The 12094-nt window shown below is 43.1% G+C and overlaps 1 protein-coding gene across 3 annotated transcripts; it reads right to left on the bottom strand.

Annotated features, from left to right (window-relative positions):
- Window positions 1-3083: 3083 nt before the first annotated feature.
- On the bottom strand, window positions 3084-11848 carry LOC104692255 (aldo-keto reductase family 1 member B1-like). 3 transcript variants are annotated; one of them, XM_019288738.3, is made up of 10 exons: window positions 11766-11848; window positions 9398-9565; window positions 8613-8729; window positions 7900-7977; window positions 6489-6611; window positions 6152-6231; window positions 5274-5355; window positions 4717-4800; window positions 4221-4303; window positions 3084-3435 (listed from the first exon to the last, which is right to left on the bottom strand). In XM_019288738.3, exons 1-10 carry the CDS (start codon window positions 11829-11831, stop codon window positions 3396-3398), a joined length of 921 nt encoding a protein of 306 aa, XP_019144283.1. In that variant the 5' UTR covers window positions 11832-11848; the 3' UTR covers window positions 3084-3395. The 3 variants fall into 3 exon arrangements, with proteins under 3 accessions (XP_019144283.1, XP_010402460.1, XP_019144284.1); XM_010404158.4 differs by having other exon boundaries at window positions 6152-6258; XM_019288739.3 differs by lacking the exons at window positions 5274-5355; window positions 6152-6231.
- Window positions 11849-12094: the final 246 nt, after the last annotated feature.

Raw genomic sequence — 12094 nt, forward strand, 5'->3', positions numbered from 1 at the left:
GGGCACAGGAAACCACAGTATTCAAAATGGGAAAAGAAAATCCTGGCTTTGGATTTTAATCTGTATTTATTGTGTTGAAGATACAGCTAGAAATCTGGAGTCTTTTGCATAACTGGGGCACAGAACAGTTAACTTGGGACAAATTATTTTCATTTCAGTCACTTAATATTCCCCTAGTTTGTTATCTACAAACTGTCAGTAACTATCTGTCATCCCTCCCTCTGCCTTGTCCTTGGGTTCTTTAAAAGTACAGAGCCCTGTCTTATTCTGGCAGGACCTTGTTTATTTTAGCTGTGAGGCAGCTCTTAAAACTCTTAAACAGGCCACATTGCTCTTGTATTTTAACTTGTTAAAAGTGCATGTACAGGACCACTAGTTCAAACATCTGCAAAACTCCGTATTTTTTATAAATTCTTTAAAAAAAAAAGCTGAATGCAAAATCTAGCTTTTCTGAACTGAAACAGGCCTGATTACAAGCCAGCTCATAAGAACAGCTGAACTGAGTCAGACTAAGTATCTACATATTGTAGCATCTTGTCTCCTGCTGTGGTCAAAATAAGTTGCTGAAGATGAGCAAGTTGAGCATTGCAGTGGAGTGTTCTTTAAATATTCTGACAGCAGTTTATGTTCTTTCATGTTTAACAGCCATCAGTTAACTCTTTGTTGTTCAGTTACCTTCTGAATTTGTTATGTTCCAAGGGAATGATGCTTCACACTCACATTTTGTGAAGAATTGCCATCTCTTACTTGTTTTGGGCTTATTTGCTGCTAGATTCATTTGATGCTACTGGTTTTTACCGTGGAGGAAATAACAACTGGTCTATTTCCAGTCACACTTTGCAAGCTGCTCCAGGTTTGATTAACATCTGGCACAGCTCCTTATCAGGGAAAGTCTTAGTGTACTTAATTGCCATCTGTATAAATTATTCCTAGGCCACTGATTATCCTCATCTGTCTTCTGAGTGATAACAGTAAGTCTTGTTTAAGATTCAGAGGAAGGCAAGGACCAGTACTTCTTGTGCAGGACTGCGTGCAAAAAGTTAATGAAATAGGTTTGTATCTGACTGTCTTTGGCTTCTCATTCAGTTTGCTTTTGAAGGATGTTGGCCTCAATGTGAGAGAGCTTGGAATTCTAATAGATGGAAAGCTTGAGCAGCAATGATCAGCAAAGAGTTTTGGATTTTTACCTATTGTTCATTACCTGTGTTATCCAGTTTTCCCTCCAAAATACAGACATAACATTTTACTTTTTTCACCCAGCCCCTTTGGAACTTTTCATGAGGCTTGACTCTACCAGAATGGATGAACTCCACAATAAAAAGCTGAAGTCATGGGACAGCACATTGTGACACAAAGACAAAATGCCAAGCTAAGGTGTTTTCATTTTACTGGGCTCATTGGCACAGATAATGTTGCTGCTGACTAGGAACGATGTCTGTGTGGGTTTGGTGTAAGAGCACTGTTGCATAGCTGATAGAAACTGAAAATTAATTTGGGATACTATAAACCTTTCCATACAGCTCCTGGCAGCAGGCTCTCTTCTCTCTGCTGTGAGGCAGCAACTCTCTTCTAGAAAGGCATGTTGTAAATAGGGCTGTGGCTCTGCTGCAAAACAGGGGGCTTTATTTCCCAGTAACTGACACCACCCAAATTCTTCTCCTTTTACCTTTACTAAAGTCTCTGCAGCTGAAAAAGATCTATTGTCTCTGAAACAAACACACAATCTCTGGCTTCTAACTTGTTTTGAATTTTTTACTATTATATGGCTACTGTGATCATCTAGTCTGACTTCCTGCCTGCCACAGTCTATAAACATCCTGTAAATAGCTTCAAGTCTGATAGCTGTGATTAAATTGGAATGTGGTTAGAAAATTCCTATGAAGTAGGGAATATTTCAAGACAGGCTGTGCACTACAGCCTTAAGTGGGTATTGCTGCTACTGCTGTAGATTGACAAGTGCCCACAGGCTGAATACCTGGGAGCAGAGCACCTTCCATGGAGCTCACTTTCTAATTGCACCTAGGATGGTATCCTGCAACTGGCCTTTAAAATGTAGCATGTTCAGGAGGAGGAAAAAAAGAGAAATGCCCATTACAGGAACCTTCCTGTCCATAGCAGTGTCAATTCCTGATACATTTTTTCAGACCTCTTTCTTTAGAAGTGTTGCTGTAGGAAATCCAATTAGATGGGAATTGCTCTGTTGTTTCTAGGGCACCTGTTACTCAAACATCTTGGAAAAGTCTGAAGTAGCTCAAAGATACGTCATCATTTCCTTTATCAACTACAAGGAAAATCAGTTGGAAAAGGGTATGCATGAAGTTTGTATCCTAGTCCTGAACCCTTCCTCTCTGCATGCAGTGCTGAGCCACATTGTTCCTACACTGGGCTGCAAGAGCCTAAAGCAAGTACAGGAGTTTTGAGTCAAGTGTTAAAGAGCAAGAAGCCTTGATTAACAGACCCCTCATTAATAATAACACCAGCATGGGCTGCAGCAGCACTGACCTTTTTTTTTTTTTTTTTTTTTTTTTAACCAGAGAGAACAGCATCCAGACACATCCTTTGAGTCAGAACACAAGCAAACAGTACCTAGGGAACAGTACAGGAGAGTGAAAATCTACTGTTGGCTTCTGTGAAGCTGCCCAGTTCTTCTGCTTGCTAAATATGACAGCTGCCAAACAAAATAATTCCTGTGTGTCTCCTTTATCAGACTTTGGATTTTCTAGGAGAGATTCACAGTCTTAACTGCAGCCGTTCTACTGACAAAGGCAGTATTTATATACTCTTGCAGATACTATAAACCAAACACACAAATCTCCTACTAGTTTATTAGTTTTTAGCAGTTCATAAATAGGAAACCTCATTAAGAGCTCCTGAATCATAATTCAGCAGTGTCCTCTAAAGAGCTTTCAGTCTGTTCCACTGAAATTACTGAACTAAGCATCTCAAGCAGCATGTGAGCTCATTGAGATCTTCTGGTGTTATATGGATTGTCCTATAATGACAATTAAAAGATAGTGTATGTATCTCTGATCAGAGAAATTTTCTCTAAACTTTGTAGGATTTATATTTATGACAAAGACTGCTTTCCACTAATCCAAATAGATGGGTTTATTAAACTTCTTTATCATTACTAAATTATAATAGAATGTATATTTTGCTGCAACTGAAACTTGGGTTACAAGAACAGATAAAGGACTGATACAACTGGTTGATAAAAAGGGAAGCAAATGCATCCATGTTCAAAGATTACTCTTCAGAATGCCTGTGAGCTCCCTTCTCCCATTTTTAAATACATATTCTATGTCTGTAGTGAATTAATACACGAACTCTTGCACATTGCTCGAAACAACAATAAATGGTCTGGATCCCCGGAAGATCTGAAGGTGATGTGTATGTCAGTCCTCAAAAAAAGGATAGTCCTTGTGATTTTTGCATCTAGAAAAAGAGAAGCATGATTAACATTGTAAGGGTATAGTTTTAAGGAAAAGTTTTTTTCCCCTGGTAAAAGAACTGAAACTGAACTACATTAAGAACACGTGTGTCTGTCTAGTGTACCCAGGGCAGTGGCAGTGCATGCTCTGTAACCTTTGCATCTATCAGTGACCTGCTTCTCAAAGGCTAATGTATCCTTTGCACAGCTGAAATTGCCAAAGTTCCCTGAGATATTAAACCTCTCTCTTGGGACCTCCCAAGCCCACAGCATGCTGTTAGGCAAGTGGGTAACCTGGGAAAACTGAGTAAAATGCAGATCTTGGTGAGTCCTGTATCTAACCATTCTGTTAGCCAGGCACTGCCTTAATAACGTTGGCAGGAGTACATAGGCCCAGCTCTTCCCTTCAAAAAAAAACCTTACAACTCTCATTCTTAAAATGGAGTTTATTTACTCTGACTGTCCCTTATGTAAAGGAGCCAAAGAAAACCAGGGGAAAAAGTGCTGCTTATTTATTTTGGAATTTCCAGCTGATTTGGATTTTCAGACAGCAGTTTAATATGCATCCAGTACAGGGCATCTTAAGAACGTTGTGCCTGCAGAAGTCCCAGTGTTCCCAACCTGTACAGGACAGGCAGTGCTCTAATAAACCCAAGTGTGAGATTCCAGCAGAGGTGACCAGGTGTTGGCTAAGGCTCCCTCTCTTTATGTTTAAGTGAGGCTGTCAGACAGTGTCTGTTTAGAGGATATCCAATCCTGACAAAGCCTGCACGAGGATAAAGCCACTCACTCGCTTAATGCACAGATGCGATAGCGCTTCTTGAAACCAAGGAGGGTCTCCATCTCCTCTTCAGTCAGTTCAAAGTCAAACACCTGCAGCAAGGTCCCAAACAGCTGTGTTACTGCAGTTTGCAATGAGACAAGAAAGTCTACTTGCAGAAAAGAGTACCAAAAGCAGGCTGAAGCACTAGGAGGTGTGCAACGGGCACCCATGTGGGGAGAGCAATGAATAAATGTGTAAGGTTACAGTGCTGGTTGGCTCTGCCTGCATTGTAATTGTATCACAACGTGGAAGAGTTCAGCTCTTACCTGATGTGTTCAAAGCAAGACTTGGCTCCTTACTTTCAAAGTGACTTTTTGCATTCATAAAGTATTAACCTAAGTGGTATCTGACAAGGGTTTTGCCAGTTCGAAGTTTGACGGGGGTAGTTTGTACCCCTGGCAGAGTGGGGGTTTTTTCCTGTGTAGTTTAATACCATTAATGACTCTGTAAGGTATCATCTTACCTTAAAATTTTCTTCAATATGCTGTGGAGTGACAGATTTGGGAATTACACTCACGTTTCTTTGAATCTGGAGCCGGATAAGCACCTGCAGGAGCACACAGGGAATTGACAGATGAGAAGCGCTGCCTGTCTTCTGAAAGCTGAAAACTAAAGGTGCCTGCATGGTTACACAGAGCAGCTCTACTGGTAATCAGAGAGGGCTCACAGAGGAGAAGCACGACCTAAACCCTTCCTAATTACGCCATGAGCTCATTAAATCCTTATCCATCTCTGAAGCTGAGATGACAACATGGGCGTGCATTGAGCAAGAGTTCAGGAGTGGCAGGGATGCTGTGTGGAGGGGCAGCCAGTGTGCCAGTTAAAGCCCAAAGCCACTGGCAATCTTCCATTCATCACTAAAACTAAGGTAGAAAGGATATTTTTCTAAAGCATTAAACTGTGTACAAGACACAGCTGGAACTCCATCTTATTATTCCATAATACCACTGTAAATAGTTACTTTAGCACAGGTGGGAAAAATACATGTCAGCAGGGGAAATAACTCTGACCAGTATTAACCTGAGCTGCCGTTTTGTTGTGCTTGAGAGCAATTTCCTTAATTTGAGAATCATCAAAAAGGGAAATATGGTCAGGCTTGGACCTGTGAAAGTAAAAAACAGATTTCAGCAGTTGAATGCCCCGTTGTCTTCTCTCTCAAGCCCTGTGTGATAAGAATATTATTTAAAGGATTAAAAAGCATTATCTTGCACCCTTTAATTTAACATCTTGTTACTTTAGTTCCTTCATTCTCTTCTTGTACAACAAGTGAGCACATGAGAAGAGGCCTGTAGTTTCTAGTAAAAACAGGTCACTGTAACACATTTCTGTCCAGCCTGGGATCAGGCTGGGAATTTCTTTGATCTGGATTCCAAGAATTTCATCTTGTCCTTCACAAGCACAGCTGCTCTGGCAAATGCCCTGTCCTGGGTCAGAGAAAGCCATGAAGATGGGAGTAAAAGCAAAATTTCTGCAACTTACCCATTTAAAAACTTAATCCCTTTGTCTCAGCAGGACTGCAAAGTTGCTATTTTCGTAAGCATCTGCTGCTTTGGGTTTTTGTTTGGTTTGTTGTGGGTGGGGGTTTTTTTAGTTCAGAAATTCTCCTACATGTTTAATAAGCTCACCAAAGCTCAGTCAAGAATTCTTATCTCTGCTTTCATCAACCAACTGATCCTTTTTCTTCGAAATACGAAACTGTAGTAGCAGCATGGGTATGAATTAGTGGACTGAATATCACAGTAAGTGTGAGGTTTCTGTGGGTGTGATTTTCAATGAATTAGTAAATCTTTTTCTGATTACAGTAGTCATTCTCTGAGGTTTCATCCACATCCTAAGGCTGGTTTACTGCATTGACTCCAATCTACATCTAAGAAGGAAATCTCACAAAACATTCTTACCCTGGCCAGTTGGGTGCTCCAAGGGGACAGTATGCAGTGACAGAGATCCCTTTGGATTGGCAAAACTTAATCAGCTCTTCCTGAGGAAGATAGGGGTGGCTCTCAATCTCAAAAAAATAAAATTAAATTAAAAAATTAGGTTTCACCTCTCAGAAGCAGAAGGTGCTTCAAGGTTTAGCATCACTGTGGTGACCTACCAAGTGCCATGTCAGCTGATGTGAAAAGGTGGTTCTCTTTGCAGGCATGGGGTTTTTAAGGGACTTTGAAGAGATGTTCCATCCAGTGCAACACCCAGACAGGTGTGATGTCAGTATTGAGGAGCTGGAGGACAATTTACCTGGTTATTTGCAGGTTTGTGTCTTAAGCCTGGTTTGCTCAGGAGCCTATCGATCTGTTCGCAGTTGAAGTTGGAGACTCCAATAGCCTTCACCATTCCCACATCCACGAGCTCTTCCATAGCCTAGAAACACCACAGAGTCGGAATTCCTATTGAATTAAGTTCTTTCATCTTTATCTTCAGTGGTAAAAATCTTCCTGGCTGGGGTCCTCTTGTGCTGTGCCATTAGAAGAGTATGTGAACTCACATCATGTGTCACCATACAGATAACTAACAGCAATATTCACACAAGCACTAGACTGTTATGATTTCAGTAACCTTCATACAGATGAAAGAGATTCTTTTAGGGTAATTCCTCAGCTAGCCAAATACTCATCCCATAATAAAAAGCACCTTATTTAGAACAGAGCAGCTCAACAAGGAGCTGTTACGAGACAGCTCGAACAGGATGGATACTGATCATCAACACCGATTAATTTCCCAAGAGAGATGTGCCCTTTAGCAGCTGGATGACAGCATAAGCAGCGCTGTGTTCCCCCTCCATCACCTATTTTCTTTCACACTAATGAGCAATAAAACAGCCAGACAGCCCTAATTAGATTGCCACCTCCAGCAGAAAAGAAACAGGGGAGAAATAATCTACTACCAGCCTTTAGAGCAGAAGACACCCTTCTTCCAAAGCAGAAATAATTCTCATTTGAAGTTGCTGTCATAAGCAGCAACCTGAAACATCCACCTTTACAAAAATGTGCCTTATTCTTCATCTGACAGAAGGCAAAAAGCATCAGTGAATTCTTCTGACTCTGGTGAGCCTCTTGTCTGCTTTTGGCCTGGCTGTGCTGAGCACACAGTGGGAGTGGAAGGGAAAGGAAGCCCAAAGCATCGGCCAAGCAGGAATTTGAATTCACACCCAAGTCTGGTCTCCCACACAGCCTGTGCTGCACACAGAGCTTAGCAAAGGACTTCGGCCAAGTTCCACCACCTTCTAGAGATGGAAATTTGGGTGCTCTGGTACATTGGCAAAGGCATGTTGGCTTTCCTGGGGTCTGGACAGCTAAGGTGCAATTAGAGATGAGCATAGCTACAATTAAAGCCACCAAAAATTGCCCAGAGAGTTGGGGTAGGGACTAGAGCGACAGCATTTGCTGGCTCAAGCCACTGCAGGGTACACACACAGTCAAAGATTTCCTCTTGTCATGCCAACCCAGCCAGTTTAGTAAGCAGTGGATATAAAAATACCTAAATTTTGGCACAGTGACACAAAAAGGAGCCCAAGGACACAGAGAAATCAGCAATCTCGAATAGTTCATGTCAGAAATTCTCTCAGAACAATTCCCACAGTGGAAAGCTTAGAGTTTTCAGGCTGTTATTTCAAACTAGCAAGATATTTTTGGCCTGTAAATGAATGTACCTCCCACGTATCCAGAAAATGTGTATCGCTGGGAATGATCATGCCGTTTCCATCTGCAGGAAATAGCTCCTCTCCTGCCTATCAGCACGAAAGAAAAGCAACATTAAGGTCAGCTGAATTATAAGTACTTAAAGAAATCACTTAGAAATTGGGGCAAGCAAGTGGAGCTGGAGACTGAGCTGGATATCCTGACTTTTGTTTGTGGTGGGGTGAGACATGGCCTCACAAGTAACCTGTACCAACAGAGTCATCTTCAAGAAAATCTGCCTCTTGAGACTCTGTCCTGCAGGCAGAGGAAGGGCAGGCACTTCTGTGTGCCTCAGTTGGGTTGGGAGAAGGCCAGGGAGGTGACATGATGGGGAAACAAGGATTTATTTAACCTGGAGGTAGAGAGAGAAGAGAAAAATCAGAACTAAGTAAATCACAACTGTTTGATTCTGGATAAGGAAATGGCAGCCAAACCCCACACTGTAAGAGGAATGTGATCTGGAAGGTAATTTGGTCCATGACTTGGAAATGCTGTGCAGGGTAAAATAAGGTGTTTTTTGTACTACAAGAGCTAGTTTAAGCAGCCAGGACCTTACCTTTCCTCCTGAGGTCCTAATGAGGTTTACCAACACTCCTTGTTGGAGAGGACTAAAGACATGTCTGGTCCCAAAGGCAAAAGGGGCAGAGCCCTGACAGATGGAACCCAGGAGTTAAAGTCACAATACCTTGAATCCCATGGGAGAGTGCATCAGGTAGAGATCCAAATAATCCAGCTGGAGGGCAGCAAGTGTTTTCTGGCACACCTCCTTCACCAGGGATCTCTCATGGAAGGTGGACCACAGCTGTGGGGGAACACATAGCCTGGGAGCTGCTCTCCTGCCCTCGCAGTGGTAGAGCATCCCTGGCAGGGAAATGGAGGGCACAGACACAGAGGCAGCTCAGGATGTGGCACATCTTCTCGTCTTGAGGAAGTGCCACTTGTGTGCACCTGATTTTATTTGTGGTACGGTCAAGTGAGTAAAATGAGAATGAGATACTCTGAAATTCCAACAATTATCACAAAGAAAATAAGTGAACCTGGTGAAAATCGACCCGCCAGCTTCCAGCAGATAGAAGTTACTTGATTTTTCCTACCATTGTTGCTGGGGGAAAAAACAAAACAAAGCATAACATACAGGAGTTGACAGGCTGAGGCCGGCGGCGCAGCGGGAGTGACCACGAATACAATAGCCCTGCTTCCTATCCCAGAGGCCACCGAGAGCACGGCCTCAGTTCCTGTCTCCATGGCTGACAATGGATATGGACTACAAAAAAACCCCTCTCAAACCAAGCCTTTTGTTTCTCAAGGGTTGACCTATTCCTTCCCCCCGCCACCATCCACAAATGCTTTGCCCCGACAGAGAGGAGTTAATTCCCCGACCAGCTTCATCCCGTGGCACTTTCCATGTCGGGACCTTGTCTCTCCTCCCGAGAGCTGGCCTCACGTGAGACACACTATCCAAGGACACACCTTGCTGACAATAAAGAGCTCTTCTCGCCTCACGACGCCCTCCTGAAGTTTCTGCCGCAGCGCGTCCCCGATCTCGCTCTCGTTCTGGTACATGTAGGCACAGTCAAAGTGGCGGTACCCAACATCGATGGCAAACTTCACCGCGCCTCTTGCTGCTCCCTGGAGAGACTGAAACCAGAAGAGAAGCCCGTGATTTGCTAAATAGCAGATTAAGAAGTTTGCTGTTCTCCAAATCTGGCGTCTTTAAGCCTCCAAATAACGAGGTATTCCAGTCTGGATCTGGCTTTCATTAGTTTTGTGAAATCAAGTGGCCGAGGGAGTCACTGATGAGGTGCCTGCGATGATCTGCCCTTTTCTAAGGATTGGAAGTTCACCTTGGGACACGAGGCTATCTTGAAATAAGTTCTAATTTCCCCAGAAATTAAACGCAACCTCAGTGTGGCATGCTGGTGACATGAGGAAACCAATCGCGTCTGGAATGCGTGCTGGCCCTGCACAAAAACAATCCAGCTCTTGTTGACACAGGACAGGGAGGTGAGGGGACTCAAAACACTACAGACAGTGCCACCTCCCGGGTAAAATACACATTTGGTACTTAATAGCAAAATAAATCACTTCAGATATTTGGCTTGGAGACACTGAAGAGCTCTTTGATGACTGAATCCAGAAAAAGGCACTCCAAACAGAAACATGATTCAAAACCATGACCACCTCCCATGTACTTTTTTATTTTAAATTATATTACTTCTCCAAGTTTTTCCAGTCAAAGGGTGTTTAGTTGGTTCACCTAAATTAACAACAACAAAAACACAGAAAATGCAGCAATTTTTTCCCCCAAAAGGCTATGCACAACTAAATAGCCAGCTGCAAGTCTTACAGTAAGTTTTCTTTTTTTTTAGCCCCTTTCCCCATCCCATCCCTTCCTACAGGTGAGCCTCCCAGGGCAGCAGGGGGAAGGAGGCATGGGGAAACAGGCTAGCAGTGGCCAAATGCTGGCATTTTGGAGCACCTCATCTCTGGGTGCTGCTGCAGCTTGGGAAAGCTGCCACACAGGAGCGACTGGGAGCACTTTTGAGGGGAGGAGTCAGTGGAGAGCAAAGGCAGCAACACACCCTGAGGTTACATAAAACTCTGTCATGTGAGATGTTTCTCAGAAAAAATAATCCATTGTTTCATTTCACAAGGTGCTCACCGAGCAGGGCTTCGAGTCAGAGCTGCTGGGTAATGCCGAGGCTGCTGTGGGAACCTTGAAATCAAATAGCTTTAATGAAATAATCACCATGGGCTTGGGCCCTGTTTTCATTACATAACAGAAGACATTTTTTTTGGTGGCAGGGATCATGTGCCCAAAATTTTCCTTCTACTTAGTCCTAACCAGTTTCTATCAGCAACTTGGCACGTTCCTTCAGAGAGCTCCCCCACCACAGCGCTGTGCCCTAAGAGGCCCCCCACAAGCCACACTTTGGTCTTTAAAGCCAACTTCAGCTACTTCAGCCTTCTTAGTGTCCTTTGTCATCATAAAGACTGAAAGGGTTAAACAAACTCACTCCCCTTTGTGCACATAAAGTTAAATGCTGCTTAGCATCAGCTGACCCAAAAATATGGCAAGAATTTCAGATATTTTTATGGTGACTGGCAAAGTGTTCCATGGAGTTGGGAAGTTGGGGTTTGACATATTTTGTTTCCAGTCTCAGATCCAGGGGAAAATCTACTTTTCTTATCATTTTATCTTTCTTAAGAAGATCAGTTTCTTAAAATTTTCAGCTCATTTCCTGACTCCTTTTACATTTATAATTCAGTATCTTCTTGAACTTACTCTCTTACCGAAAATCCATTAGGTAACATTTGCAGGTAAAGAACCACCCAAACTATAGTCCTGCAAAGTGCTGCATACTCATCTGCTGCCATAAAAATAAGTTATCCTCAGTCTCTAAGGAATTATTGTAAATTCCCATTTCCAGATCCACTTATTGCCCCTAAAGTTCCTGTATCTACACACCCTCATCAAGGATGACACCTACATGACATGCTGGGATATTAATCCCCAGTGCCAAAAGCAAAACAAAACAAAACAAAAATACAAAGAAAAACAAGCTGGGCGTAACTTTTTACTTTTGTAGTACGTAATTTTTTTCCATAGCTAAGAAAAATCTTGTACCTACTCACTACCTCCACTCACTCCAAAGATTTCCTGAAGGCCAGGAATAAATACCTGCATTACCTGGAGTATTTCGAAAGGAAACATCACACAGAGGATTTGCTGCATTCTCCTGACCCGAAGAGGAGATTGGTGAAAAAATACACCACAATTCTCAGCAATTTGCTGGTGTCACCTGCCTGACCAGAGGTCCCCAGCTCCAGCAGGTACCTGCCAGGTCCCCAGTCCCAGGATGGGCATCCTCCCACGAGTGGGCAGCTCCAGGTAAGTGGCCATGCAGAGTCTCCTCCCAGCATCACAGGCAAGGAGAGGCTGTGGGCTCTTGCAGAACCTTTTAAATCAGCTTTGCTCCTCCCTCCTGCCTGCTGACTGGCTGCAGACGAGGTAAATACAGGCAGAAGTGCTATAATAAGAGGAGGCAGGGATTTTGGTTTATCTCACCCTTCAAAGAGCTTAAAAACTGATTGCAGGCTCCTCATGGATTTATTGAGTGGGCTCATCGTGGCAATTTTGGCAATTTTGCACTGGCTGAGGTTACA

This window comes from Corvus cornix, chromosome 1A (assembly GCF_000738735.6).
Source record: "Corvus cornix cornix isolate S_Up_H32 chromosome 1A, ASM73873v5, whole genome shotgun sequence".
Lineage (NCBI taxonomy): Eukaryota > Metazoa > Chordata > Aves > Passeriformes > Corvidae > Corvus > Corvus cornix.

Bases quoted from the DNA above. Each gene is read 5' to 3' on its own strand.
- LOC104692255 (XM_010404158.4), bottom strand. From the start codon at position 11,831: ATGGCCACTTACCTGGAGCTGCCCACTCGTGGGAGGATGCCCATCCTG. The intron at 6,259-6,488 runs GTAAATTGTCCT...TATTTTTTTGAG, and splicing joins ACAAACCTGCAAATAACCAG to ATTGAGAGCCACCCCTATCT. The intron at 4,304-4,716 runs GTAAGATGATAC...ACCTTGCTGCAG, and splicing joins ATATTGAAGAAAATTTTAAG to GTGTTTGACTTTGAACTGAC.